The sequence below is a fragment of the Mustela lutreola genome, chromosome 5 (genome assembly GCF_030435805.1).
Source record: "Mustela lutreola isolate mMusLut2 chromosome 5, mMusLut2.pri, whole genome shotgun sequence".
Classification (NCBI taxonomy): Eukaryota; Metazoa; Chordata; class Mammalia; order Carnivora; family Mustelidae; genus Mustela; species Mustela lutreola.
The window spans coordinates 749,589-776,564 of record NC_081294.1 but is presented as its reverse complement, the minus strand read 5'-3'; the positions used below and the strand labels follow the sequence as shown (position 1 = coordinate 776,564).

Sequence of the window (26,976 nt, the reverse complement as noted above, 5' to 3'; positions counted from 1 at the left end):
TGGGCGGAAGGGCAGAGAAAGCACTGTATGTGAATGGGCAGGGGAGATGCAGGGCCGCCGTCCCCATCCGTCCTGGAGAGCGCCCCGGGCTTGGACGGCCTCCAGAGCCCCCAGAAGAACCCAAGGAGGCTGTCCAGGAGCGAGATGGGGGCTGCCAGGTGTGCCCAGGTGTGCGTGAGCGCTTGGTCCCTGGCTGTTCCCTCTGCGCTGTGGGAGTGGGGGTGGGGTACGCAAGGGGCGTGCAGAAAGGAGTCCTCAGCATCCAGCACCCTGGGTCTTCCTTTCCTCCTGTGCTCCATGTGGCCTAATACCCGACCTCTCGTGCTTCCTCATTAACAGAGCCCCCACACGTCAGCAGGCACATTTCCCAGCCTTCTTCATGGGCCCGCATGGCCATGTGACTAAGTTCTGGCTAATGGGTCAAGCGAAAGTATTGTGTGTGGCTTCTGGGCTGCACTCTTGAAAGTGGGGCCTAACTGCCTTTCTCCGGTCTCCTCTCTCTACGGCCAGAGTGTGACTGTGATGGCTGGACCAGGAGCAGCCCTCAGGCACCATGAGGCAAATGAGTAGAAAGTCACACAGCTGATTACTGACCTTCTTGAAGTCATTGCTCAAAGATCATCTTCTCCTGGGAGCACCCTGGACACCCCACTCACAGTTTCTCCTCGGTAAACCCCTTCTTTGTCTGCTTCGCCCTCACAGCTCTTGTCTCTCGCTCTTCCCAGAATGCATGCTTCATGGAGGCAGGGCTTTCTGTCTTCTCGGATACCGGCAGGGTCTGGCGTAGCTACGCACTAGTAAATATTTGTTGAGCAAGTGAATGTGCAAAAATGTTGAATATTGTAAAGTTCTTGCTACACCGAAATCATGAAGGAGTAGCAATATTAACACAAAGCTAGCCTGGGGCTGGGACTTGTGTTGTAGTGCCCATAGACAGAGTAGGCTAGTTCTTGGCCACATTTCCTGTCTGGCACGTCGTTCCCGGACCTCCTGGTCTCACCCACTCCTTCCCGACCGCTCCTCCATCCGGTAGAAGTCTGAGGCCAGCTGCCTGACCTCTGGGGCCAACTGCTGAACACCTAACGGTCAAGAGGCCAGAGTCGGGGGAATGAGAACATGCCCGGCAGAGGGTGCGTATAGCCCAGACCCCATGGTCCAGGAGGCCGCTGCCCTCACTCACTCCCTGAAACTCTGGCACCTGCCTCCTTGTAACGGGTCCCTGGCTGCCATTCTGCCGCTGGGGGTGGTCACTGTCCCAGACCAGAGAGGTCTCCAGCATCCGCTGGCATGGTGTCCCAGGCCCCAGTACTGACCCCGGCTGCCTGGGTTGGGGGAGGGGTGTCTCCAAGGTCTTAGAGCGAGGCCCCCAAGACCCTGCTCTTCTGAAGGGACACTCTGGCCTGGAGAGGGAGGCTTCCTGCCTCACGGAGGGAATGTGCCCCATTCCCCAGTGACTGACCCCAACCGCTCTCCTAGTGGTCCCCGCCGGCTCCCCTTCTCTCGCGCGCCTTGGCCCCTCCGTGCTTGACGCCGCCGGGTCCCAGGGGCAGGCTCGTCCCCCGCCGCTGGCCCCGCCCCGGCCCCGGCCCCGCCCCTGCCCGCCCAGCCCGAGCCTTGCAGCTCTGCTGGCGCCCGGGAACCTGGCGGCTGGGGCTGGGCTCGGGCCACCATGTCCCAGCGCTTCGTGGTGACCCCCGCGGCGAGCGGGGCGGGGGACGCGGGGCCCATCACCGAGGGCGGCGGCAGCCAGTACCCCGGCCCCGGCCGAGCCCCGGGCCCCGACCCCGCGGGCGCCCCCGAGACGCCGAGGGTGGACGCGCTGCCCATCCTGCGCTACTGCCGCGAGCCGAGCCGTTACGGTAGGTGCGGGCCACGCGGGGCGCCCATCGAGGGCGCGCGGCCTCCCCGTCGGTGCGGCGGAGCGGGGCGGGCGCGCAGGGGCGTTGGTGCGAGCGCTGCCGGGGTCCCTGGCCTTGCGGACCGCGGCGGTGGCTGCGTCGTCAGCGCTGGGTCGAGCTGGTGGGGGGCGTGTCCTGGGGGCTCCTCTGGGGACCGCGGCCTCGGCCCCGACGGACCCTGGCCCGCTTTCTGCCCTGCCCTGCGCCCTGGAGCGGGATTCGACTCCCTGGGCCCTTGGGAAAGCTCCCGGGCACCGTCTGACCTCATCGCCCCTGGAGCCCGGGGCGTCCAGTGCGAGTCACGTTGCCAGTGTGCGGGAGACCCCCCCAAACGGTGGTGCTCCTCCAGTCTGGGGAGACGCCCAGGGCTCAGTGAGGCGGTGGGACCCCGACAGCCCTCTGTGCCCCCGGTGCACTTCCCACACCCACGCCTTTCATCGCCAAACCTTCACTCCGACTTTCCTTTGGTTTTGAGGACTGTAGTCCAAAGGCACTAAGAAGTGCCCGCCAGCACCTCGGGGACCCCTGCCCTCAGCCCGTGTGCTGGGAGTGGTTGGGGCGTGCAGGACCTGGCCCCTCGCAGGTCTGCGCCCCACAGCGTGGGTGGGGGAGGTGCAAACAGGAGGACAGGCGACGACGGGTTTCCAGCAGCTCCGGGTTTGACTGGATTCTGAGTGGCCCTTGTCCTCCAGCCTCGGGCCACTCCTGGGGCAGCCGGTCCTGCAGCTGCCCTGGTCTGTGGACGGCCGGTGCCTTTGGGGGCCAGAGCCCTCACCGCTGGGCTGATGTCTCAACCACCCGCAGCTTCTCAGGAGCCCTGTTGTTTCCTTCAGGTCAGCGAGGTCGGTGGCTGTCCTTCTGCCCCCCAGCCCCGACGAAGGGGCCCCAGTGCGGGCAGTGAGGACCTGCTGTAAACGAAGAGCTGAGAGCTCCAGGGGTTTCAGACTCTCTCTAACAAGGCTTTTGTTGACTTACTTGGGAAATTCTTTAACGTGGGGATGAACTCTGAGCCGAGGTTTCCGAGCAGCAGACCTTCTGGGGCACTGGGGGTGCATGTGTGTGTGCACGTGCACACGCACCGCACACACCCTCTCTCAAGGACTGTGTTGGTCCAGACACGTGGTGGGCACTTGGGGGAGTGTCTCTGAGCCTCAGGCTGGTGTGGACATGGCACCTGTCACCTGCCGGCACCTGGTTCCCAGGTCCTGCCCCCTCTCCATCGCCCTCCTGACCTTGGGAGCCATTGTCGCGCTCCGGGAGGGCTGTGTGTGGCCGCGGGCAAGGCAGAGGGACACCTTCCCGCCGCTGCCCCCTTCCCTGGGCGTGCCGTCCTCTTGTTTTGCTCTGTGAGCAGTGATTCTGCTGTTAATCGATTACATGAGTCAAAGCAACTAATTATTTCTGGGACTGCCGGCCCCTCTGCTGTGAGGGAAGTGGCTGTGGCGGAAGAGGTCAGTGGAGATTTCCGGGGAGCGTGGATGAGCAAGAGCCCCTGGTCCTCCCGACATGGGGCCCGCAGCAGTGAGAGAGCGGCCTCTCCTCTCCCCGCTCCGGGGGACCCCGCGGCCCCGCCATGGTCTCCCCTGCAGGAACGCGGGCTCTCAGCGGGCCCTGTCCGGCGTGGAGCTGTTCTCCGCAGCGGGGCGCAGCGTCCCGCTCCTCCAGGTCCTCCCTGAACCTCATCCCCCCCTTCTGGCCCCGTCTGCCCTGCTTGTCCTGGGCCTCCAGCATGTTAGCCCGTGCCCCTGGGAAAGGGTCTGGTGCCAGGAGACACGCTCAGGTCTCTGCTTGTCCTCTGCCCTCCGAGCTCATGCTGACGCGGGAGAAGGGCCTTGCTCCAGGGTCCTCGAGGTGGTGCATGGGGGGCGGGGGCTGTTGGGGCCAGGGAAGCCCGCCTGACCCTGCAGCCGCCCCCTCTGCAGAGAGAGGGGGCTGGGGCGGCCTGGGGGCGTCACACCTCCCTCCCTCCCCCTTCCCCCCATCTCGGGCAGCCCCAGCCCTCGGGAGTGGGACCGTCCTGAGCCAGGGCCGCCGCTGTGCCCTCGCCCCAGGCTGACCCAGTGGGGCGGCACTTACCGGGGGAGGGGGGCACGGTTCCAGCCAGCAATCAGTCAACGGGTTGTGTGCCGCGCCCGCTGCAGAACAAAAGTCCGATTATGTGATTCTGTGATGAGACGCTGCCGACAAGACAACGTGCATTAAGTTTAGCAGCTCGGGTTTGTGGCCTTTGCGTGGTGGGGCCCCGTTCTGCCTGGCTGTCCTGCCTGTGTGCGAATGAGGGGGCTCTCGAAGCCGGGGAACGTGTAGCCCCTTGGCACAGAGGCTCCTCAGGCTGCGTCAGGGTCCCCCCGCCCCCCGGGGTCGCGGCCGGGGGGCGGGTGGGGGGACCAGCCAGGCTGAGCGCTGATTTTGCCCTCAGACCAGCTGCCCTTCCGGGAGTCTGCTTGCTGTGCGTTTGTGCATGACGAGTGCTCGGAGTGGGACGTCCCTTCTCTCTGCAGAGGGACCGGTGTTGACCCTAGCTCCGGTCCCAGTCACGGTGTCCCCGGGAGCCTGCATTTCCCTGGCACACGCCCGTCTGCAGGGCACTCTGTGCTGCGCCAGATCCTTCTTCGAGGGTGGCGGGATTGTGCTGGGGGGAGGGGAAGGCTTCTTGGCCCAGAGGAGGCGGGGTGCTGTCCCCGGCCTCCTGCCTGCCCCTCCTGGCTGCGGCGGTGCCTGGCGGAAGGGTGACGAGCCTGGGCCGAGGGGGCTAGGTGGGCAGCTGCACTGCCCCCAGCCTGGGAGGTCCCAGAAGGCGAGGGGCTGAGCCGTGGCTGTCCCCCTCTTCCCAAGAAGGTGCTGGTGCTGGGTCCTGGTGCCAGTACTGTGTGGGCTCACAAAGGGACCCCAGAGAACCCGCCCCACCACCCTGAGGGAGGGCAGGCAGAGGGAGCCTTGGCCCCAGAGGAGGCTGATGTGAGGACAGTGACCATCGGGGAGGTCACACCTGCCCCTCTCCTCTCCTCAGGGCCACACTCCTCAGGAGCTCCCCAGAGGCCAGACTCCCCTCAGCCCCTCCCTGTGTTAGGTCTGGGCGGGTCCGCGGAATCGGACAGAGGTCTGACCCCGGACGGGACCTCACACCCACCCCTGTGTCCACGGGCGCTGTGAGCCCAGGCTCCCGGGGAGGCCGGGGCAGCCTAGCACCGAGCCAGGCGGGCCCTCCCGTGGCCCCTGGATCCTGCCCGGCACTGGGGAAGAGGCCTGCTTCCAGCCCCCGTGGTGGGACGTCCCTTTCTCTAGAGCCGACGTGGCGGGGACGTGAGCGTGCCACAGATGCTCAGAGGACAGAGGACACCTGGGAGGCCGGTCACACAGACCTGTTGTTCAGAACACTGCTGTGTGTGTGTGTGTGTGTGTGTGTGTGTCCACAGCCGCGTGCCTGTGAGTGTCTCCTGTCTGTCTGTGTGTCGCTGCATGTCTGGCTCTTCATGGCTCGGGGGGAGGGGAGGGCTGGCCACCGAGCCTGAGTACCTGCTCGGGCAGAGGGGAATCGTGTCTCTGACGCGGGAAACCCCTTCCCAAGCCAGGACCTCGGGGCCTGGGAATGAGGGACGAGCCCGGGAGCCGTGGTCAGGCATGCCGCTGGCCCCCGACACTGCTGTCCCCGGGGAACTGGCTCCCGGGCTCAGCCTCGGGGTCTGTGAACCCTGGGAGTGGCCCCCTCCCCGCTCGGACACTCCTGCTCCCCTCACACGTCGGGGCCAAGTCCCATTCCCCTGGCCGATGTTGCTTGGAGGGAGGCTCCGCACAGCTCCCAGCTGCCCAGGAAGGCCGGTGTCCAGGGTGCAGGTTGCCCAGCTCTGGTGTCAGAGAAGCCGCCACCTGGCTGGGCAGACTTGGTTTTCCTTTTACTTAAATATTTCATGGAGCGTGACTCTCGTGTTGGCTCTCACGGAGCCACTCTGTTCAGCGCTCACTCCTGGGCCCCGACCCTCGGCCAGGGAGCTCTCCCTTGCTGGTCCTCGCTCCGGGACAAAAACCCTCGAGGGCGCATCCGCAACGTCCCTCGCTGGCAGCTTTTCCATGGGGTAAAGCCACAGTGGAGGCCCCAAATGCCCATAAACAGTTACACGGTGAGTCTGTGTCCAGCGATCCACACAGCCGTCCGGGACCCACGGGGCTTTGCGCAGCAGACCCAGGTCCCCGGTGGGACCGCCTCATGTGCGAGGCCTGCCCGGGGCCCCCAGTCACCCTGCTTGTGCCTCCTGCCACCCCGGCCTCCATCCTCAGGAGCGGGGGCTGCCCCATGCCAGCGTGGGATTGGGCTGGGGGTTCCCGGCGTGCGTGCACAGGTGTTGGCTACCGTGTGGCTGTGGGGGGACGCGGCAGTGGACGGAAGACGTGGTCTCTCCACGCACTGGAGTGTTGTCCCGCCTTCCAAAGGACGGATGGCCATCCAGCAGAGATGGACCTGCAGACACTGTGCTTGGAGACAGGGGCCGTCACGGGGGACCAGGAACGCTCACAGGAGGTCCCGGGAGGCGTCCTGTTCACAGAGACACAGGGGGGACGTGGGTGCCAGGGGCTGCAGACCAGCTGGGAGAGAGGCTTTCATGAGCATGGAAGTCCCAGAGAGGGGTGAAGGGGACGGCTGCACAATGCTGTGCACGTGCTGAGTGCCACTGTATACACAGAGTGGCTGAAAGTTTCAAGTTTTAGGTTACATGGATTTTACGGCAATCAAAAGAGCTAACAGGAGAGGAGCGTGCGAGGAAAGCGAATTTGTCCCTTCCGGCCAGCAGGCGACCTGGGTCCAGTTTTCCCGAGGACGAGGAGGCCACTTCGATTCAGTCCGTTCTTGCCACACGGCCCCTCGCAGGGTTCTTTCCGTCTAATCACTCTCCGCAAGGTGTGAGTTCCGGCCTTTCGTGGGAGATACGTTTGTCCGGGGATCTTGTGTTTCAGGCAGCCCTGGTGTGGCCCTTCCAGGCCGGTCCTGGAGCAGGAGAGGGGCTGTGGGCCGGGCTTGCCGCGCTGGGGTTGGGACTCCAAGCCCGCCTCCCACACACACACACCCCCGGCTTCTCCCTGGACATCCCGGGGACAACCTGTCCTGGCTGCTGGGCCCGTGGCCCTTCTCACCTTCGTCACTTGCTGTCCCCTCCTGAAGGATGGGAGGCTGAGCCCTCTGGTCAGAAGGAGGGTCGAATGCAGGGCAGCAGGGTGACCCCGCAGCCGCTGGGTCCTCCCCAACGAGGGCTTCTGGGTCGGCCCTCTGCTCAGTGTGCTGTCCAGTCCCTAGACGTGGGAACGGTGCCACTGGCCACACTTCCCCCTTCCAGACGCAGCACGGAGTGGCTTCTTGCCTGAGTTGGCCTTAGTGGGGATTGGGGACCCTGCTTCCTGCCCCTGGAGGGACCTGAGTCCCGCACAGGGGGCGAGGCCAGCAGGGGCCCCAGACGGCCTCGTAGGTGGTCCTGCTGCGACTCAGCCATAGCCGGGAGTGTGTGTGTCCCCCACTGGCTGAGCCAGGGGACAGGGCTTGCTTCCCGGGGGAGCCTGCTCCTGCACGGTGTCCAAAGAGTCAGACAGGGTACCCTGGGTGCCACAGTCCAACCCCTGATTTCAGCTCAGGTCGTGATCTCAGGGTGGTGAGATCAAACCCCACATCAGGCTCCGCGCTGGGCATGAAGCCTGCTTGGGACTGTCTCTCGCCGTCGCGGCCCCTGCCCCTGCTCGCGCTCTCTGCCCTTCTGCCTCTCTCTGGCAGACAAGGGCCCCTGTCTTCGCTGGGCACAGGGAGCCCTTCCTTCTGCAGCAGGCCCAGGCCCGGTGCTTCCCTGGGGGGGCTGAGCGGGTGCCTCAGGGCGTCAGGGGCTGTAGGAAGTTCCCTGGAAGCCGTGATGGAGCCGTGATGTGAGTCTGAGAAAATGGGGGAAGTGCTGTATTTAGGGGAGACCCAGAGGAGTGGAGCCACTGAGACATGTGCCGAGAGAGACAGAGAGACTCCAAGGATTGGCTTCTTAGTTCACGCCTGTGGCTTAGTGAGTCCAAAGTCTGCGGGCTGGGCCAGCCCTGGGGAGGGCTGCTGTGGCTAATGGCCTCCTGCCGGCAGGATTCCTTCCTGCCCGGGGAGGTCAGCCCCTGCTCCTTCATCTGATTGGATAAGGTCCACCCACGTCAGGGGGACTCAGAGCTTGTCACTTTCGGTGGGTATCGCCTCTAAGAAGCGTCTTCACGGAAACAGCCAGGATGATGTTTGACCTCATACCTGGGCACCGAGGCCCAGGGGAGCCGGCCCGTACCATGAACCGTCACAATGATGGAAAGAAATAGGCCCCGTGAAAAAGCCTCTTCCGCTGTCTCTGCCTGTCCGTGTGCACATGCATGTGGACACGCGTGGCTTTGTCTCCTGGTGTCCGTGCTATCTCCAGCCTTATTTCTTAGGGTATTGGAAGTGCTTTTTCTGGGTAAAAATGCCTTTATTTCTATTCTCCGGCTCTGGCTTTTAAAGGAAGGTGTTAGAAAACCAGCAGAACGCAAAGCTTGAGGCAGGAAGACGTCCGGCTTCCAGTGCGCCCACGGCCGAGCCGGCTTCTCTACCAGCCCTGCCAGGTGTTTTTGGTTCTCCCCACACACCGTGCTGCTGGCTGTTCCCTTGGAGAAACAGAAACCCATGTTTGTGTCTCCCCGGCTGCCGGGCGGGAGGGATCAGCTTCCGCCCCGTGAACCCTGCCGAGGGCACTCCCACGTGTCCCTGGCTACGGCTGAGACCTGTGGCACCTCGGAGACAGCATAGTAGGCCGCGTGGGACCGGGGCCACCCCCGGCCCTGGCAGGTGTGCCCCAGCGGTGGTGGCACATTCGCTGTGCCCTGGGCCTGGGCATCCCTGACCTGTCCTGCATCCCCGACCTGTTTGCGGCTGACCCTAGTCTCGTGGAGTCTGTTTGAAGTGGCTGAGCTTCGGGACGCCTGCTGCCTTCAGAGGCTGAGCGAGGAGACCGGCCCGGGGGGCTGCACGCGTGGCAGAACAGGCAAGGGCTGCCGGGGGGAGGCCAGGACGAGGGCCTGTTTTCCTGTTTACTCAGACGGTCTTTTCGGAAGCACCACTGGGCAACTTGCCACGTGTCTTTGCCATGAGCTGTCGGCCCCGCCGCCGTGACCCGGGCACACGCCGGACGGTGAGCCTTTGCACTTAATCAGCCGCGCGGGGCTGTGGTGCCTGCTCCCTGGGCAACATTCGGCAGGTGCCCATGGGAAGTCCACCTGCCCTCCACCCCTGCGCAGCGGAGGCTGGACACACCCCTCTCTGGTTCAGTCCCCGGGACACCCGTGCTCGCACGCCGGCGGGCTGGGCTGCGGAGGGCCTGGCTGGGAGGCCATTCAAAGTCAGGTGGGAATGGGGGACGTTCGTGGGTCCCAGCGGCCGGATGGCTGAAGACGGCCCTGGGCTGGCCTGGGGGCCGAGGTGACGGTGAGCAGGTGGGACTGGGCATGTCCGGCTTCCTCCGCCGGCACCCCTCCACTGCCCTCGGGGGTGGTGGTGGTGCCTTCTGTGAGGACCTGGTCTGCAGGGGCTGGCCACGCTGCCCGAGCTCGGGAAATGCCCTGTGGGCATGCAGGCCTGGTGCCAGCGAGAACCAGAGAAGGGCAGCGGAGCTCACGCGGGCGTCCTCACCCCGTGCGTCTCCTGTTTTCCGTCGAGTGCTGTGCTGTGGGGTGTTCCCCAGAGCCTCACCTTCCCGGGCGGGGGAAGACCCTGCCATCCAGGAATCGCTTCTGGGGGTGCACGTGTCCCACTGCGGCTGTCTCCTGCCTGCACCCCGCGCCCCGCATGGGGCAGGGGACTTTCCTTGCCTCGCCGGGCTCACCCACGGGACCCACCCGCCAAGGCGGAGAATGGGCCGGTGAAGTCCGATCGTCTGTGTTCTGGTCTCAGCACACGTACCCCAGCGAGCAGGAGCGCCCAGAAGGGCCGGGGGCGTGGAGGGGCTGTGGGCCATGAGCTCAGTGAGGGGGAGACAGACAGAGTCACCCCTGACTGGGGAGCGTGTGGAGTCATGCGGGTCGGCAGCGTGGGGTGGCCCGTCCTTGGGGGCCAGTGGGGCCGTGGGCTGGAAGGCCAGCGCGGGTGTGGCTCAGGAGGGACGCGACAGGTATGCTTACGTGGGCGGGAGGAACGGCGGTCTCTCTGGGGCGACACAGTCCTTGGCTGCCACGTACTCCGGCCAGACCCACGTGGTCTCCCCATGGCACCCAAAGTGACCGTGACTTGGAGCTAAGCTCCTTCTTTCTCACTGTGTGGTGCTGCTGCCCGGGGGCCTGAGCAGTCCCACACCCCTCCCACGGCAGGTGCTGGCCACGGGGGCTGTGGAGCACGTGAAATGTGGCCGGTGCCACGAAGAAGTGGGTTTAGATTTTTTTGAATTTTTAACTGATTTGAATTTAAACTCCACCACACCACATGTGCTCAGTGGCTGCTGAATTGTGCACGGCAGGCCCCATGCTGCGGGCAGAGGGGAGCACGCGCCCAAGCTCGTGCTCCAGGCCACGGCCCGTGAGCAGGGGTGTGGGGAGGTGGGGCGGCCCAGACAGCTGAAGGCTCTGGGTGTCCTGACCCCAGCATCTCGGAACGAGACCACTTAGAGATGGTCTTGTAAGAGGTGATGAACAGAGCCCCGGAGGACACAGGCGACGGATAGAGGCCTCGGGAGAAGCAGGACCTGAGACCATGCATGCATGTTGTCACAGCTCCAGCGGGTGCTTGCTGTTCCGCTGCGGCTGAGATAAGCCTCTGGGCTCTTGCAGTCAGGGCACGCCAGCCCCCGTCCCAACAGGGGGACCCACGTCAGCTCAGCCTCCCCGGCGACGACGCTCCAGCGGCAGCCTCCCCACCGCGGTCCGTCGGCGCCCGTGCGGGGACCCTGGCACGTCCCTGGGCCGTCCCTGGCCAGGGGCTCCTCACCTGCCTCACCTGGACCAAGGCCCCACCCCCACAGCCGCCTGTGTCTGGCTCTCCTGGCCCTCCCCCCGCCGGCCACCTGAGCCTTCCCCAGGGCCCCGGGCTCCTGCTCGCTGCCTCTTGTTGCCTGGAGACCTGACTGTTTTCGTCCCCCTGGATTATGGAGCGGAGAGCGCGGTGAGCCCCCTATACACACCGGTCAGCCCCCTCCTCTGCCTCCCTGGGGGGCTGCTGGGAGGGGCTTGAAGGGAGCAGGTGATGCCAGCAGCCGGCCTCCTTCCCTGGGCCTGTCCACCAGGCTTGGGGGTGTAAATGACCTGAGGCGTGACCAGACACAGAGGGGCCTGGGGAGGCAGATTCGTGGTCAGGATCCCCCCTCAGAGGCTACCCCCCGTCCCCCCCACCCCGTGCCACCACCTAGGGAAAGCTGGCTGAGATCAGGGGCTGCCTCCTTGGGAGAGCCACCTGCCTGCGCTGACGCCGGCCTGTGGCTCCCTACTCTGGGGGGACGGGGCGTACGGTCCTGTGGGTCTGGGTGTCCCCTGGAGCCATCTCGCGGTCACATCCCAGACCCGCACACTGGCCCACAGGAAGTGTGGACCTGCTCCCACGTGCACACGTCTCTTTAGGGTTCTGAGGTGCCTGTGAATCCGGCGTGGGCCCAGTGAGCCCTGGGAGCTCGCCCGCCCACCACAGATGTAGGCCTCAGGTCCGTGTGGCCAGACGCTGGTCCAGAACTCTGTTCCTGAGGGCCTGTGAGGATGGCTCCCTCGGGGGTGCTGACAGGGGCAGAGAAGCAGGACCCCCTGGCCGACCACCCCGAGCCCCCTGGGCTGAAACTGCTCCGTGGGCATTAATCCTGCCCCGTGCCTTGGACATGCTAGGACTCAGGGTCATCCTGGGAGGTGGAGGCAGAGGCAGAGGCGGGCGTCTTCAGGCACACAGTGGCCTCCAGGCACCTGCGGCCGGAGGTCATCCCTGCTGAGCCCTTCCCAAGACGGGTGGCCTGAGCCATGCGCATCAGAAGCGGCTCTGGGTCATGGAGAAGGCGCTCTGGAGGCTTCAGAGCCCAGCCTGGTATTCCAGAAGGCCGGAATGAGATGCATCTCAGGACAGAGCTGGGGGAGCTCACGGGACGCTCTCCCTCCCAGGCAGGCCCACTGGTGGGAGGGGCGGGGTTGCGCAAACAGCTGCCCGAGGGGCAGGGGCCGTCTGCCGTCTGCTGAGGGGCTGAGTGGACGCCTGCCGAGAGGCGCTGGAGCTTTCTCGACCCCCGTTTCTCCGTGCCCAGCCTCTGCGGACCACCTCGGAGCGAGCCACTGTCCCGCGTGGGCCAAGCCTTGCTCTCCCCGCTCATGGCCAGGGGCTGGGAACTCCTGAGAATGAGGCTGCCTTTCTACCCTGCCCCTCCTCCCTCCCCATGTTCTGCCTTCGGCCCTTGCTCTGTGTGTGGGCCCACGGGTCACTGTCCCCGGGACGGTGGTGTCACCAGCCTGGCTCCCCCGCTATGGGAAGACTCTCCAGGCTCCGGCCGCAGCCCAGGAAGGTGCTCCTCCTGCTCTTCCTGCCACGGACTGTGCATGTGTGAGACGGGACTGGCCCATGAGGGAGGGGGTGGAGCCCGGCTTGTAGGACCATCTGTGGTCCCGGAATGCACCTGCCATGGCCTGAGGCCGTCCACCCCGGCAGCCCTGACCAACTCGGGTTCCTGGCTGTGCCCCTCTAGAGGGCCCAATGGTGGGTGGGGGCCCACTGGGGACAGGACACCGCGGACCTCCTGCCTGGGAGCTGGTCCCTTGAGGACACATGTTTTATGACCGAGAACCATGAGGATGTGGCCGTGAGCCCTGCGTTCCGGGCGAGTTATTCGGAAGGCAACAGCAGCGGGGGGTCTTGCCAGCCTGTATCACTGTCCAAGATGGCCCCACTGTGTGCAGAAGGCGCGGAGGGACTTTGGGGTGTGACCCTCCTCGAGCCCCCTCCCTGGGAACCAGGTCTTTCCAGGTTTGGACCTTAATCTCCACTGCGCAAGCGTGGAGGCTGCTGGTGGACTGAATGGTGACCTTCAGAAGAGACGCACCCGTCCTGACTCCCGGCTCCCGCAGACGGGACCTGGTCTGGAACAGGTGTCCTTCCCGACGTGACTAGGTTAGGGACGTGGAGGTGAAGAGGTCATCCTGGGTTACCCAGTGGTCTCAAGTCCAACAACAGATGTCCTTCTAAGAGACACCGAGGAAGGCACAGATGCATGGGGGACAGAGGGCAGAGAGTGGGGCCACCAGGCAGAGGCAGGGGCGTCGTCCCCTGTGGCCTCCAGGGGGAGTGGGGCCCTGTGACACCTGACTGTCAGACGCAGGGCCCCAGGGCCCTCAGAGCCTCACGGTCTGTGGTTCTGGGTTACGGCTGCCCCAGGGTACAGGTCCAGGTTCTCCGTGGTGCTGGCAGGGCTGGCTGGGCTCACCTGGGAGCGGTTTCTGGAATGCTCCCTGGGCCCTGGGGCTGCGGGCAAGGAAGGAGAGCAGAAGAAAGCCCCACCCCTCCCTCTCCGGACCCCCAGTGTGCCCCGGTCCCGGCGGCCCCACTGTCCACATCCGCAGGGAGGGAACGGCAAACGCCCCCAGCCCGTCCTGGAGCGTCTACCCTCAGCCCGGGAGCCGGGCTGTCCCCGCGAGCACCCAGGCCCGTGGAGACACCTTTTCTTGGGCTTCGCAGGGCTGTGGCCGGCAGCCCCTGGAGGGGCAGGCTGGGCCCCAGCCGGAGGAGCGGTGACAACTGTGTCCTGCAGCAAGTGGCTGGCGAAGAATGGGGCGAGGGGCCAGGGGGACTGTAGAGGCTGGGACCCGGCCCCAGAGTGCAGGCTGCCCTCCAGCCTCCTGGGAAGCCCGGGAACCCGTGTTGGGTCTGCAGCCACCGCGGAGACACCCCCACCGGCTCAACCAAAGTCCCCTCCCCATGCAGACCCCACAGGACCCGCGATGGGGTTCCCTGCACAAGCAACGTGGCCGGCCCCGCCTGCCCCTCGCGGGCACCTGCACGGACGTGCTCCAGAATGGGGGCCACCACGGGTCGGCCCGTCAGCCACCGCCTTCCCCGCAGCAGAGTCAGCTCCTCCCCCCATGCTCCCCCGAGGATGGTCTGGCCGGGACCGCGGCGTCGAGCCCCCATGGAGCGCCCGGTGGGGACGCTGGCGTGGAGTCCGTGGCAGAACCCGAGCAGGACCAAGGATGCAGGGTGCCGGCAGCCCACGGGGCCGTGCCGCAGGCCACCTGTCCCTCGCAGCCTTGTACGCCCAGCCCGGTTCGCGTGCCGGCACTGGAGAACACGAGCTCCGCCCAGAGTCCTGTGGTGGTTTCTGGCAGACAGGGCACGGCACACCTTGTGCGCGTCTCTCGCTGTATTTGGAGCCAAGGGTGTCTGTGGGTTCGGCGCACCGACGTACGTGTTTGCGGCGGTGGGCGCTCTTCCCTCCTTGCCTGGCTCGGGGGCTCTTTGGGGGAGAGCCAGGACCATCGGCAGAGCAAGGGCACCCCCGTCGAGGTGTGAACTTGCCCAGCTCCGGGGACAAGGGGCCCTGTGTGCGGTTGTCTTGGGAGGGGCCTGCACACCCACAAGGGGCTCTGGCCCACTTTGCAGAGGGTGGCACCTGGATGGGCCCCCCAGGCTGAGAGGCGGGGGAGGGGAGGCCCCCGCAGGCGGCAGGTGGTCTGAGGAGTCCGAGCAGGGCCAGGTGAGGAGGGCACAGCACAGGGCCCTGGGGATGGCTGAGGCCCTCGCGGGCGCCCATCACCCCAGGGTTGGTGGGTCTGGGTCACAGCGTCGGGTGTGGGGCGCCGCCTGGAGAATGGGGCCGGGGCTTCTCTCTCCAAGTCGCCTTCTGGACAGGTTTTCTCAGCCTCAGGCGGCAACCATCGCCTACCCCAAATGAAGGACGTGTGGCTTTAGTGGCCACAGGAAACGGCCCCGCAGAATCCCTTCGATGGTCTCAGATGTGTGTATCTCCTACCAACCCAGTGCCAGGGGGCAGGCCTGGCTTCGATCCGGATGGGGGGAGCCCCTCCCTCTCAGCCCCGACCGTGAGCTCAGATGATGGGCTGGAGCGCCAGGAAAGGCCCTGAGTGCAAAGGCCACTTCCAGGAAGATGTGTCTGAAGCTCCCCAGATGTCCGGCCCAAGGGCAGCCATGCAAAGGCCCCGGGGCAATGTGGTTGTCAGATGGGACCAGGGTGTGCAGACAGCCTGGGGTGGGTTCTGGCAGAGCACGGTGTAGAGACTGGGTCTGGTCAGGTGTGCGGTTGGTTAGGGCTTGAGTTGGCTTCGTGGTTGGTCCTAAGTCGGAGGTGGGGCGGTCACTGACCAAGTCTTGATTATCTGGGCTGATTGCTGTCAAGATTGTAGGCACCGTCCTGTTGTCCAGGACGGTGTGGTGAGGGGCGCAGGCTCTGGGTCGTTCCTGGACACGGACTTCTGTTTGCTGGTTTGTTTTCAGGCTCCTGAGAGCCGGTGGACAGAGCCTGCAATGCAGGGGACATGGTGGAGAGCGGCCGGCCGCGCGCCAGGGAGCACGCCCATGGTCGTCCCAGAGAAGTACCTTCTCCAAGAGCAAAGGCCCTGTGGCCGCCAGTGCGGGGCACGGTTTGCAGGAGGCAAACACCTGCTGAGTAGGAGAAACTGGCAGGGGCTCGCTCTCCAGGCTTGGCGAATTCTTTTTTCCCCACCCGTGCTCTGTCTGAACAAAAAACATGCAGACAGACAGGGGCCTCCTGCTCCCTTTCCCTCTCCGGGCCCCGATGGCCTCTCTCAGATCGCCGGACGTGGGAAGGGGTTCTCTTCTGAGGAAAGGTTGCTTGGATGCTGAGTCACGGGCGAGGTGACTGGCCAGGCAGCACCACGGCAACGGCTGCGGCCCGTCCTTCGCACCCGGAGCCGCCCGGGAAGCATTTGCTGGGGCAGCTTTGCCCGTCTTATGGGAGATTCTGTTGACTCTAAACCATGAGGAAAACAGGAGCGTAATTGCCAGTCGGGCCGCGCAGGGCTCTTGCCTGATTCCCTCCCCAGGGGACCTGCAGGGCAGAGTGTCCAGGGAGCACCTGAAAATCTTCCACTCGCTGGGAGAGGCAGGCTGGCGGGTACCTGAGGCCACCTCCGAAGGCCAAGCCTGCTCACCTCATGCCCCGAGCACGGCGCGGCCCGACTCGGCAGCCGGCACGGGACGCTGTGGCGTCGCCATCTCGGCAGGCACGAGTAATGTTTGGCATAAGCAAGAGGTGCCACCTCACCAAAGCAAAGTGCAGTGTCAATCTGAAATCCCAACTTGACCGAGTGCCCTGTGCTGGCCGCACACCCCCCACCGGGCACCCTCCGACCTCAGGGCTCCTGTCGACCTGGTTTTAGGGCTGGTGATGCCCCTGGGTCCTGAAGGGAAGGAGGCCGGAGCCCACGCGGCGGAAGCTAGCTGGACAAGTGAGGGACGTGCGGGGGTGTTGGAACAGCCTCAGCCCAGCGAGCGTGGGCAGCAGGGCCCGGCCACAGAGCCCGCAGGGGCTCCTCCCGGTGTCACCGCAGAACTGCAAGAGAGGGGCAGGAGCTGGTGCCGTGGGGGTCACGCTGCCCGTCTCCCCAGACGTCGGGGCTCTGCAGAGTGGAGACCGTGGGCCTGGCCCCCTCTGCGGCCCTCAGGGTCTGTGGTGTCGGTCCACACCGGCACGGGGCCGGGCGGGTCTGTGTGTAGCCCAGGCTGGGTTTCCAGAATCTTCTGCCTGTCCTGCGGGCTCCTGGGGAAGCGGAGGGCAGTGCCCCGGCCGTGCCGGCGAGGAGCAGGGCAGCCAGTAGGGGGCAGGCACAGACTGCGGGAGGTGGGGTCAGCGTCAGACCCGTGTTCCCCGCCCGCTGCGTTAGGGGCCTGCTCTCCCCTGAGGCCTCTTTGTCCTTGGGTCACCTCTGAGACTTTGTCGGCATGCCGGACCCCACTGTGCCCTTGCTTGTCTCAGATCCTGCTGGGGTCCGGGGGTCCGAAGAGGAGTTCCAGAAAGTTCTGGGCCAGCCTCCCCTCCCCCCGCCCCCCACACTGTGCTTGGGTATCTCTCCGACCCCCACCCCAGGGTACTGGGCCTGTGCCACCCCCAGAACACCCTCCCCGGCCAGGGTTCTGCCCCTGCGTGGCAGCCCCTCCCTGGGCATCCGACCCCCGTACTGTGGGCCCCGCGGCGGGAGCCCAGGGCGCTGAGGATCGGGTGACCACGGGCAGCACGGGGCCTCCTGCCTCCGAGCCAGTGGGGTTTCCTTTGGCAGCCCCGGCCCAGGCAGGGCTCCACGGGGTCTTTGAGGCACCCCCAGGCCCTCCTGTTCCCGCAGAACACCCACCAGGGGCCAGGCTGGAGCTCTGCCCCAGGCCAGCGTCCCTGTCGTGGGCTACTGGGGGCCTGCAGGTGTACCCCTGTGGGGCCTGGCAGCTCTGGCCAGGCCCCTGGTCAAGGCCGGTGGGACCCTGAGGGCACTGCGGTTTCTCCTGGGCTGGTGGGGCCTGCATTCCCCAGGGGGTGGAGGGCACATGGGAAGCCCCAGAAATCCCTGGGGTCTCCAGCTGACCTCGCTTGGTCCCCAGGTGCCTCCTGATGGCCTCTGGCGGGGGTGGGGGCTCCTCCCTCCTTGGGGAGGAGAGGGCACGCGTGCCGGTGCGCTCTGCCGTTCACTGCAGGGCCTCTGCCCAGCCGGGCGGCCCTCCCGATGCTCAGACCCGCTTAGCTGGAGCTACAGGGAATCGTGGCAAAAGACACGAAACACCCCCGCTCGGCATCACTTCTCCATGGCCCCGTCCTACCTCACCGTCCCCCTGTGTCCCTCCCCCACCCACAGCTGCGGCTGCTCCTTGGCCCGGGACCCAGCGTCCCTGCCCGGCAGCTGGTGTAGTGGCCACAGAGCCCAGCCGTAGCCGTGTTAGCTCAGACAGAGCTGTTGACTCTCCAAACACCTCCAGCAGCAGCACCTGGGGCCACCTGGGTGTGTCCAAGCCAGGTGCAGGGTCTCCACCTGGGAGGCAAGAGGCAGGGCTCTCCCGCGGCCGTGAGGCATCCAGTGGATTCCACACCAGCCGCCGCCTGCACCCCAGCAAGGAGGGTGGTGGGGAGCGGGTGGCTCGAGGTGCCTGGAGGCCCCGGGATGGTGCCTGATGTCCAGAAGATGCGGCTGTGCACCGGGAAGGGCAGAGCCCGGGTGGGCTCAGTCACGTGCTCACACACGCTCCGGCGCGCGCGCACACACCGCGCACACACCAGGTAGGGATCGGTGAGAGCTGGGTGGGCTGCCCCCGCCACCTCCAGCAGAACCCGTCTTGGAGAGCCAGGCTCATCGGTTAGTGGATAACTATTGAGCACTGCCAGGGGCCGCGTGGGGTGATGGAGGGCAGCACACATTCCTGCATCTGAGAATTAATTTTAGAACCTTCCATCAGCAGGCTGAGGAGAAAGGAAACCACTGTCCCAGGCGCCCACACGTGGGCGCACCTTGGCATCGGGAGACCCTGTCGCTGGGGACTGGCCGCGGGCGCAGGCCCCGGATCGGCGGGCAGTCGTGAGATTCCTCAGCTGGGGCAGGTCTCCACGGCCCCCAAACCCGGGGGCTTCTGCGCGAGAGCGGCGTGGACCTGCGGGTATCCTCCTGCTGCGGGACAGCTTTACCCAGGCAGCCAGGACCTGCTGGACCTTGACTCACGGGCCTGGGGCCGCTGACCTCCTGCCCCGGCGCAGCTGGTTGGCATGGGGACAGGTTGTCAGCCGTGCTCAGCTCTGCAGTGGCGAGACCACTGTCCCCATCTGTCCTGCCCCCGGGACGCATCCATTTTGTTTAAGATTTTATTTTGGAAAGAATGAGCGTGAGTTGGGGGAGCAGAGGGAGGGGGACAAGCAGCGTCCCCAGTGAGCGTGGAGCTTGATGCCGGGCTCAAATCCACGACCCAGAGATCATGACCAGAGCCAAAAACCGAGAGACGGAGGCTTAACTGACAGAGAGCCACGCGCGTGTCCCTGGACACATCCGTTTCTCAGTGAACGTGCACGGACAGGTAACACAGGTGATCAGAAGCGCACAAATCCTGCTTTCCCTTCTTCGTGAATGAGCACAAGGTGATCTCTTGGGAAACCAGCCCCAGGACAAAAGGGCCGCGTGGCCCCGGGCGGCGGCACTGCGGCTGTCTTCCCGTGTAGGACGGTGTAGGACGACTCGCTCTGGTTGCATCTTTCGGTTCCTTGATGACAAATGTTGATTTGAGAAAGCGAGTTGGGCAACATTCCTTCTTCTCTTCCCGCCGTCTGGAGGAGTTGACTGTGATCCTCCCGTGTTTGGGAAGTCAGGCCAGCACGGCCAGCCGTCTGGGTCGAGCGAGGGCGCGGGGGTAGGTCTGGGTCTCCCCGGGGGACAGCGCGTTTTTCAGAACGCCTCGTTCTTTTGAAAACCTGGGTGGGCTGTGCCCTGGGAACATGTGCCCGGCTCCCCCCAGGAGCTGGTCTCTGTTGCATACAACTTAAAAGTGTGATTTCCCAGCGTCTCCTGGCACCCGCACCTCCGTCAAGGCCTGCTGTCCCCAGTCCCCGCACACCCGTGGCTTCATACGACAGCAAGTTCCCCTCCGGCCTTCCAGAAGCAACAGGGCCTGCGTTAAGGGGCGGGCGGGCGTTCCCTCCAGAGGCTCGAGGGCGTCTCGCCTGGATTCTTCCAGCTCCCAGGGCCCCCGGGCGTCCCCAGGCAATGGCTGTGCGGCCACCACAAGCCTGCCCCTGTCCCCTGTGCATTTTCAAACGTCTCTCCTTCCGATGCCACCAGCCGTAGTGGCGCAGGGCCCACGTACCTGGCGTGACCATGCCTCGGTCACTTCTGTGAAGGCCCTGGGTCGGCGCAGGGCTGTGGAGGCGGCAGGCTGGGCGTCCCCAGCAGCCGTCAGTCTAGTCAGTCTCGTGACAGGTGCGCGCCGCTCCTTTACCTCCACAGGCTCCTTTCCCTCGTGCACTTGTCCCGTCGGTTCCTGAGAGGCACGTCTGAGCCCCTGCCGGCGAGGCCGTGGTGTCCGCTGTGGCCGTGCGGGGCGACGGCGTGGAGCCCGTGCCCTCAGGAGGGCCGGTCCGTGGGCGGCTCAGCGAGTCCGGGCCTCCTCCTCCCGCCCTCTGGGGCGCGGCACGTGTTCGTGGCCCCGGCTCTCCCCGCCCGCCGGCTCCCTGTTCTCTCGGCGCTGTGTGGCCGCCGGGGAGCCCCTCAGGCCGCTGCCGCCGGGGGGGCTCCACTCAACACAGGACCCCCCACATCTGGCGCACGAGCGGGCCGCGCCTCAGGGCCATGGCCCGGCAGGTGGCAGAACCCCGCCGACCTCCTCACCGGCCTGCCGGTGCCGCGTCTCTGGGCGTCTCCCAGGGCCGTCCGCCGGCCGCTCAGGCGAGGTTCTGTCCCCTGGAATGGCTGTTCCGCCGCCCCGTGTGCCAGGACTGTGTTTGCTGGCCTGGGCGTCAAGGCGGGCAGTCATTTCCTCGCACGCTTTGCCAGAGTGGCAGACTTTCCTGGTTCTGCCCTTTGGATGTGCGAGTCCTTCGTTCCCAGAAGCAGAGCGCTGCGCCCCACGCTCGCGTCAGCCCATGTTTTGTGGCTTTTTTCTGTGCCCATCACACTTGCACACGTTTGGGGCCGGGGACGGCTGCCTCCAGGAGGACGTGGCGCCTGCCAGGGCCACGGACGCTGCAGTTTTGAGCTGTAAGGCCCAAGTGACCTTGGTATATTTCTGCAGCCTTCAAGCTTATTTTTAAAATGTATTTTTAACTCATTGCCCCGAGAAAACAGAAATTAACGATTGCGGTATTTACACAAACAGTTCTGTGTAGACGGCGGCCAGGCTCGCGAGCGCGTTCCTCCGTGGCTCTCCCGCAGTTCAGGCCAAATATTTAGCGTTGGAACGAGGCACTTCAGCCCGGAGATGGTTATCTCACTCCGCAGCTCGGCTCACACGCGCGGCCCCTCCCCTCTCCTCGGGGCGGAGTGGAAGAAAGTCCAGAGCACCACTCGGATTTGGGTTCCGGTTGCGGAGCAGAACCCGCCGTGTCCAGCTAGATGCCGGTGGGGGGAGGGGCTCTGCGGGCCCCTGACATCCAGGCCGGAGACGTCTCTCAGTCCCTGGTTGGGGGTGGCCTCGGCCTTCAGCCCCATGGCCTTGCTGTGCCGGGTCAGAGGGGCGCACGGGCCATGAAGCTTTAATCATTTACGTGGAGGGTCCTTCTGCCTCGGTTCCCAAGGTCAGCTGCCAGGGGCGTGGCGGCTGGTGTGGGGGGTGGCCAGGGCCTAGCCTGAGGGCGGGAGGGGGGGATCCCTCCCCTCTCCTGGGGCTGGCGTCCTAGAGTCCCCCCCCTCCCCCACAGGGACTGCAGAAGCCCTGGGCAGGTCCCCACCTTCCTGGGCCGCTTGCTGTGACCTTGAGAGAGGCTGTAGGTCCCCTTATCTGTGCTGTGGATAATAATAGGATAGAAATCACTGCCCGGGGCGCAGGAGTGTGACCTGCTTATCTCTGGGCAGCAGCTGTTTAATTGAAATGATGGTGAAGTATTTCTGTCCAGGCGGGGGGCTTTGGCCACCGAAGCAGAAGGTCCAGTGAGCATGTCTGTCCGTCTCCTCCTGGCCGGCTGGCGTGGGGTGGGACCCGTCCCCCCGATGTGTCTGCTGTGGCCCCGACGCTTTCCGCCCCGCTCCACGCAGGCGTCCCAGCAGTGTGCACGCGGCGGAGAAGTGGAAACAGCCCCAAAGCCCACCCGGGACGACTGGGTGAACAAAACCCGGCCCGGCCCAGGCTGGACTGTCCTTCATCCTTAGGGAGAAGGACACGGACACCCGCTGTGGCGTGGCCAGGCCTCGGTGAAACCGGTGGTCACCGTGACAAACACCAGGCGGTTTCGTGTCTATGACGTGCTCAGTCACCGCGGTCAGACAGAAGCAAGTGGTGGCTTCCACGGGCCGGGGCCGGGGCTTAGTGTCCCTGGGGACAGAGTCTGTCTTGCAAGACAGGGAACATTCTAGAGACGGACCATGGTGACAGTTTGCACAACCGTGTGTTCAAAGGTAAACTGAGGCACATTCCTATTTTTTAAACTGTTTTAGGAGTTCATCTGAGCAAACCCTGATTAAGCAGAAGTGCTTAGGAGTTTCCCCAGGAGCGAGAGATGGGTTTTTAGAAACGACAGCGCAAGGAGAGGGCCTCACTGGCCGCAGCCTGAGCGGCTGGCAGGTCTAGGAAGGCCGCAGGCTGCTCACAGATCCTGTCCCCTCCGGGCTTCAGGGCCACACCGGCCAGCAGCTTCCTCGGTTGTGCTAACACTTGTGAGCCTCCCTAATGCCACCCAACTACACAGCTAAATACGGCTAAAATGGCCAATTTACCATTCTGTACGTTTTACCACAATTAAACAAAAACAGTTTTATTTTTTGTTATTTGACAGAGATTCCAAGTAGGCAGAGAGGCAGGCAGAGAGAGAGGAGGAAGCAGGCTCCCTGAGGAGCAGAGAGCCCGATGCGGGACTCGATCCCAGGTCCCTGAGATCATGACCAGAGCCGAAGGCAGAGGCTTAACCCTGAGCCACCCAGGTGCCCCACAAAAACAGATTTTTTTCTAGAAAAGGAAAGAAAAGTCAAAAACAGTGACATTTTTGTCAAGGACCCGAGATTGAGTGGAGCCCCAGCAGCCCCATGGCGCCAGGACTCAGAAACCCTGTGACCACGGGGCTGGGTGTCCCACACACGGTCTCGGTGCCACGGGGATGGCTTCCACCCCCCCTGACTACATTGTCTGAGGCTCCAATGCCAGGCGTGGTGCGAGGCCGCTCCCTTCCCAAGAACACTTCACCCCATCGTCACCACAGTGCGTCGGGATCCTGTCCTCAGAGGGGACGTTGGTGTGGTCCCGGGGACTCCAGGATGACCTAGTGACCTTCCCCCATGGGACTTGGGGACCGCAGGGGTCAGCATGGGCTCCTAGGGACGATAGCCGGAGGCTGGCAAGGCCTGCCCAGGCCCTTCCTTGGCAGTGCTGCCCCACCCTTGGCCTCCCCGAAGACCCTTTGGGAGCCTCGGGAGGGCTGGGCTCGTGGCAACAGGGTGCTCTCACCGTGGGCCTGAGGGCCGAGGTGCGGTGCCAAAGCAGTCTCCGAAGTGATGGCCCCTGCCCGGGGCTGCCTGGAGACCCCAGGGCAGTTTGGCCCTCCCGGTGTACAGCGAGCCTGAAGAAGGAACGGGCTGGGGGTCGGGCGGCAGGGTTCCTCCTGTGGCTGGTCATGGGGGGGGCGGGCCTTGGACAGCTCCCTAGGGGTGGCTCTGTGAGGACTTCCGGCCGTACTCAGCCTCCCTGAGAAGAGGGTCCCCGGAACAGACCCCCGAGGGATCAGGTCCTTTAGGACCTCCTCTAGGGCCTGGTGTGCCCCGCCTCCCTGCACCCCCAGGGGCCTCCTGTGTAGCTCCTTATGCCATTGTCTGGTCAGGGGGACCCTGAAGTCGGCTCCACCTGGGCCTGGTCTCCAAGCCGGCACCCCTGCAGGCCCGTGGCCAGGGCGTCTTTCCCCCATGGGGCCGCCCTCCGAAGCCCTAGATACTGTCCACCTCCCTCCTTGAGGCCTGCGCAGACAGAGCCTGGGATGCGGGCCCACTCGCCCACTTTGTGGGTGTCCGGGGATGGCCACAGGGCCTGGCACGGCGGTTCTCAGGGATGGAGCCTCGAGCCCATGGAGGGACTGGTCGGCCAACGAGTTGGCCTGCCCTGGGGGCCTACCCTCTTCCGCCTGTCGGGACACCACCACCCTTTCCTGGGAGAGCCCGCCCAGCTTCTAAGGGCGGCCTGTGGACGGCTGTCTGGGGCTCCCTGCCTCGGGACCCAGGCTGGGCGTGGGTGGGCAGGGGCTCGCGTCCCAGGAAAGGCAGCGCTCCGTCTGGGCCTGCGCTCACTCCTGCGGGGCTGTGGATACACCAGCTTTTGCTGCCTCCCCTGGTCCCGGCGCCGCCAGGTGCTGGGTGATGTCTAGTATGCTGAGGGGCTTCTCTGGGACCCCCGGAGCGGAGGTCATTATCATGCCCACAGAGGGCCGTCTTTTTCTGTCTCTGTGACTAATTGGGGCCACACAGAAAAAGTGGTGCCTGATGTATGGTGAGTATTGGGCGAGTCCCCACGCGGGGTTCGGGTCAGGATGAGGGAGATGAGCACCTGGAGGCCGGACGTCGGCCTCCCCTCCCCCACGAGGCTCTAAGCCACTTGAGGGGGCAGGTGCCTGGCTGTCCCGTTGGCCTCGGTGCTGGCCCCCGTCCGGGCCGACCATCTGTGGGGGTCTGAGCCCATTGCCTGTGCCTGCAGGATTCCCACCGGGGATCTCCACGCCTTGGGACCGTGTGGGGCCAGATGGAGCTCTTCGGAGACGTGCTGTGGTTGGACAGTTGTTTCCGCTGGCCCGCGCTGGCAGAGGTGCAGGAGGCCTGGCCCGGGCGGACCCCTGCGTGGGGAGTTGAGGGACTCGGGCCGATGAGGGTGCGCCGGGGGGCCCGGGGCCAGGTGCTGCTGCCCCTGCCCTCATGGAGTGCAGCCGCGTCCCCGGGCATCAGGAAGAGCAGTTCTCTCTCCCACGAGGCGTGGCCTGCACGGCAGGGCGCTCCTGGGGCTGCACTGGCGAGCTCTGTGCCCCGCGCCCCAGCAGCCGCCCCGGGGCTGTCGTCCTGGCGCAGGTCTGGACGGGCCCTGCCTGCCCCGAGCCGACGGCGTAGGTCACGCAGCTTCCTCCCACCGACACGTGCTCGGCCCCCGTATGGACACTCTTGTCCCTCCTCCCACCGTGTGGATGGGCTCGTGGTCCGCCTGCACCGTGGCCGACAGGAGCTGCCCCGAGCGTCCCAGCACGTGTCCTTGGTGCCTGTAGCTCCCTGCGGGGAGAAGAACTGGGGGTCCTCGCCAAGGCGTGTGGGGGTCTCCCAACACAGCTGCACGTTTCCATGTGCACACTCGGGCCGGGCGGCCGCGGGCCGATGTCCCTGCACGCAGCAGTGGCTGCCCTCTGCGCCTCTTACTGGTCTGTGGGGTGTCCTTGCGGGATCTGGACACGCCCGGCCGGCCGCCTGGAGGACAGCAGTCTGGGCGCCGCGGGGCCCACGTTTCCGCTCTGTGAGGGTCAGAAACCACTTTGGCACTTTCTTCAGGAAGGCCTTCGAGGCCATGAGGGAACACCTCAGCCACCATTTTTAGGGTAGATCTGTCCCGCGGCCCCTGACTCTAGGCTGTGCTCCCGCAAGCTTGGGGTTTCCCTGGTGGCGACCCCACATACCCAGGCCCAGTCCAGCGCAGGGGTCCCTTGGCGTGTCCTGCGGGTCTGCAGGGGGCTCTGTGGCAGGCTGAGGGGTGAACCCCGGCCAGCCTCATCGGGTCCTGACGGATCTGGGAGTCACTCCGGAACCTGGGAGTCACGTGGGAGGTCTTCAGAGGGAGCAGTGTCCCCTGCATGTGGACCTTGGGGTGACAACGAGGCGTCTGTGCCTTAAGGGAAGTCAGGAGTGCCCAAAAGTCCAAAGCCAGACACTCTCGTCCCCATGTTGCCCATTCCCAGGAACTCCCTGGGGGACGTCCAGGGCAACGGGGCTCTCCTGGCTCCCTGACAGTCCCCAAAGCAGGAGCCATGCGGGAGCCACATGGCAGTGCCCAGGAGCGTGGGTGAAGGGCCCCGGGGAGCAGGGTCTGGGGGAGGGGCGGACAAGAGAGTCCTGGTCCGAAGCCCTGTTGTTTTCCGGGCTTCCTGGTTTCCGCGGGAGGGGCTGAGGCGAGCACATTGGCCGTCGTGGTTCCCAGGACATTTGTTGTGGGGAGACGGGCAGGGCAGGAATGGATACAGAGGTCACGCTGAGGCTACGCGGCTTCAGACATTTCTGGGGTGGGGGTGGGATCCCTGCACGGCCCAGCGACGGCCCCCGGGGGCCTGGGGAGTGCCCTGTGCCCAGGCTGCGGTGTTGGGGTGTGGGAGGAGGTGGCCGCGGCCATCAGGGGCCAGCATCGCAGCTCGGTTGTCCACAGGCTCTCACACCCCACCTGTGTTACAAGAGGCTTCTCGAGTTTCCACCAAGATTTATCTGAAAAGAAGTGACATTTATTTGAAAAGAAGTGACGTGTGAAACCAGAACAGGGTGTGAGGCCAAAGACGCGTTTTGGCGTCTCTCGCTCTGAAGAGAGTGGGAAGGAAGCCTTTGTTCTGTAACCAGCGAGGTGGGAAGAGAGGCAGAGGTTTCCCACCGGCTCCCAGCAGAGGGGAGCCCTGGGGGGGAGCCCTGGGGGCAGTAGCAAGGCCCCCGCCAGCCAGCCATGGTGGGGTGCTCGGCCGTGGCTGAGGGGGAACCGTGCTCTGTGAAAGGTTTATAAAGCCTGGTTAGCGCTTTCTAACTTCCAGGGCCTCTTACTGCTACTGGCTTATCTCACAAAACACAGCCCAGCACGGTCTCCGGAGCTCAGGAGTGGGACGGCGGCTTCCTGGCTTCCCATTCCAGGCTGCAGGCCCTCCCTCAGCACCGCCTGGGCCAGTGGCCCCAGAGTCCCCCGCAGGACGTCCTGAGGTGGGGACAGCTGGCAGTGGCCATGAGAACCTTCCAGGGGGTAGTGGAGGTCATGCATAGCTTAGTGTTTCTAACATACAGCCATTTGTCTCTTAAAAACCAGGAGATTTTCCTAGAGCTGTAAAATTACCTTATTTTTTTTTAAAGATTTTATTTATTTGACAAAGACCACAAGTAGGCAGAGAGGCAGGCAGAGAGAGGGAGAAGCAGACTCCCCGCTGAGCAGAGAGCCCAATGCGGGGCTCGATCCCAGGACCCTTAGATCATAACCTGAGCCGAAGGCAGAGGCCTAACCCACTGAGGCACCCAGGTGCCCCTAAAGTTATCTTATTTTGAAAGATTTCCAAGCCTCAGAAAAGTGCAAGCCTAGTGTGAGGGCCATCACACCACCTAGGACGTCCCATAACGTCCTTCACTGGCCTGGCCGGTTCTAGCTTCTGTGTCCTCAGGTGACAATGACGTGTTGGAGGATTCGGGCCATTGTTTGCAGAACCCCAGACCAGTTCCGTGCTTGGGACAAAGAGCCTGCCCCGCCCCCCTCAGG

At 64.9% G+C, this 26,976-nt stretch overlaps 1 protein-coding gene across 1 annotated transcript in view; it reads left to right on the top strand.

Annotated features, from left to right (window-relative positions):
• Positions 1–1,654: 1,654 nt before the first annotated feature.
• Positions 1,655–26,976, top strand: part of SLC12A7 (solute carrier family 12 member 7) — a 67,439-nt gene continuing 42,117 nt past the window's right edge. The window contains exon 1 of the mRNA XM_059173568.1: positions 1,655–1,859. Within this exon, the coding sequence (XP_059029551.1) occupies positions 1,670–1,859 (190 nt within the window). The 5' untranslated portion in view covers positions 1,655–1,669. The remainder of the gene's footprint in view (positions 1,860–26,976) is intronic.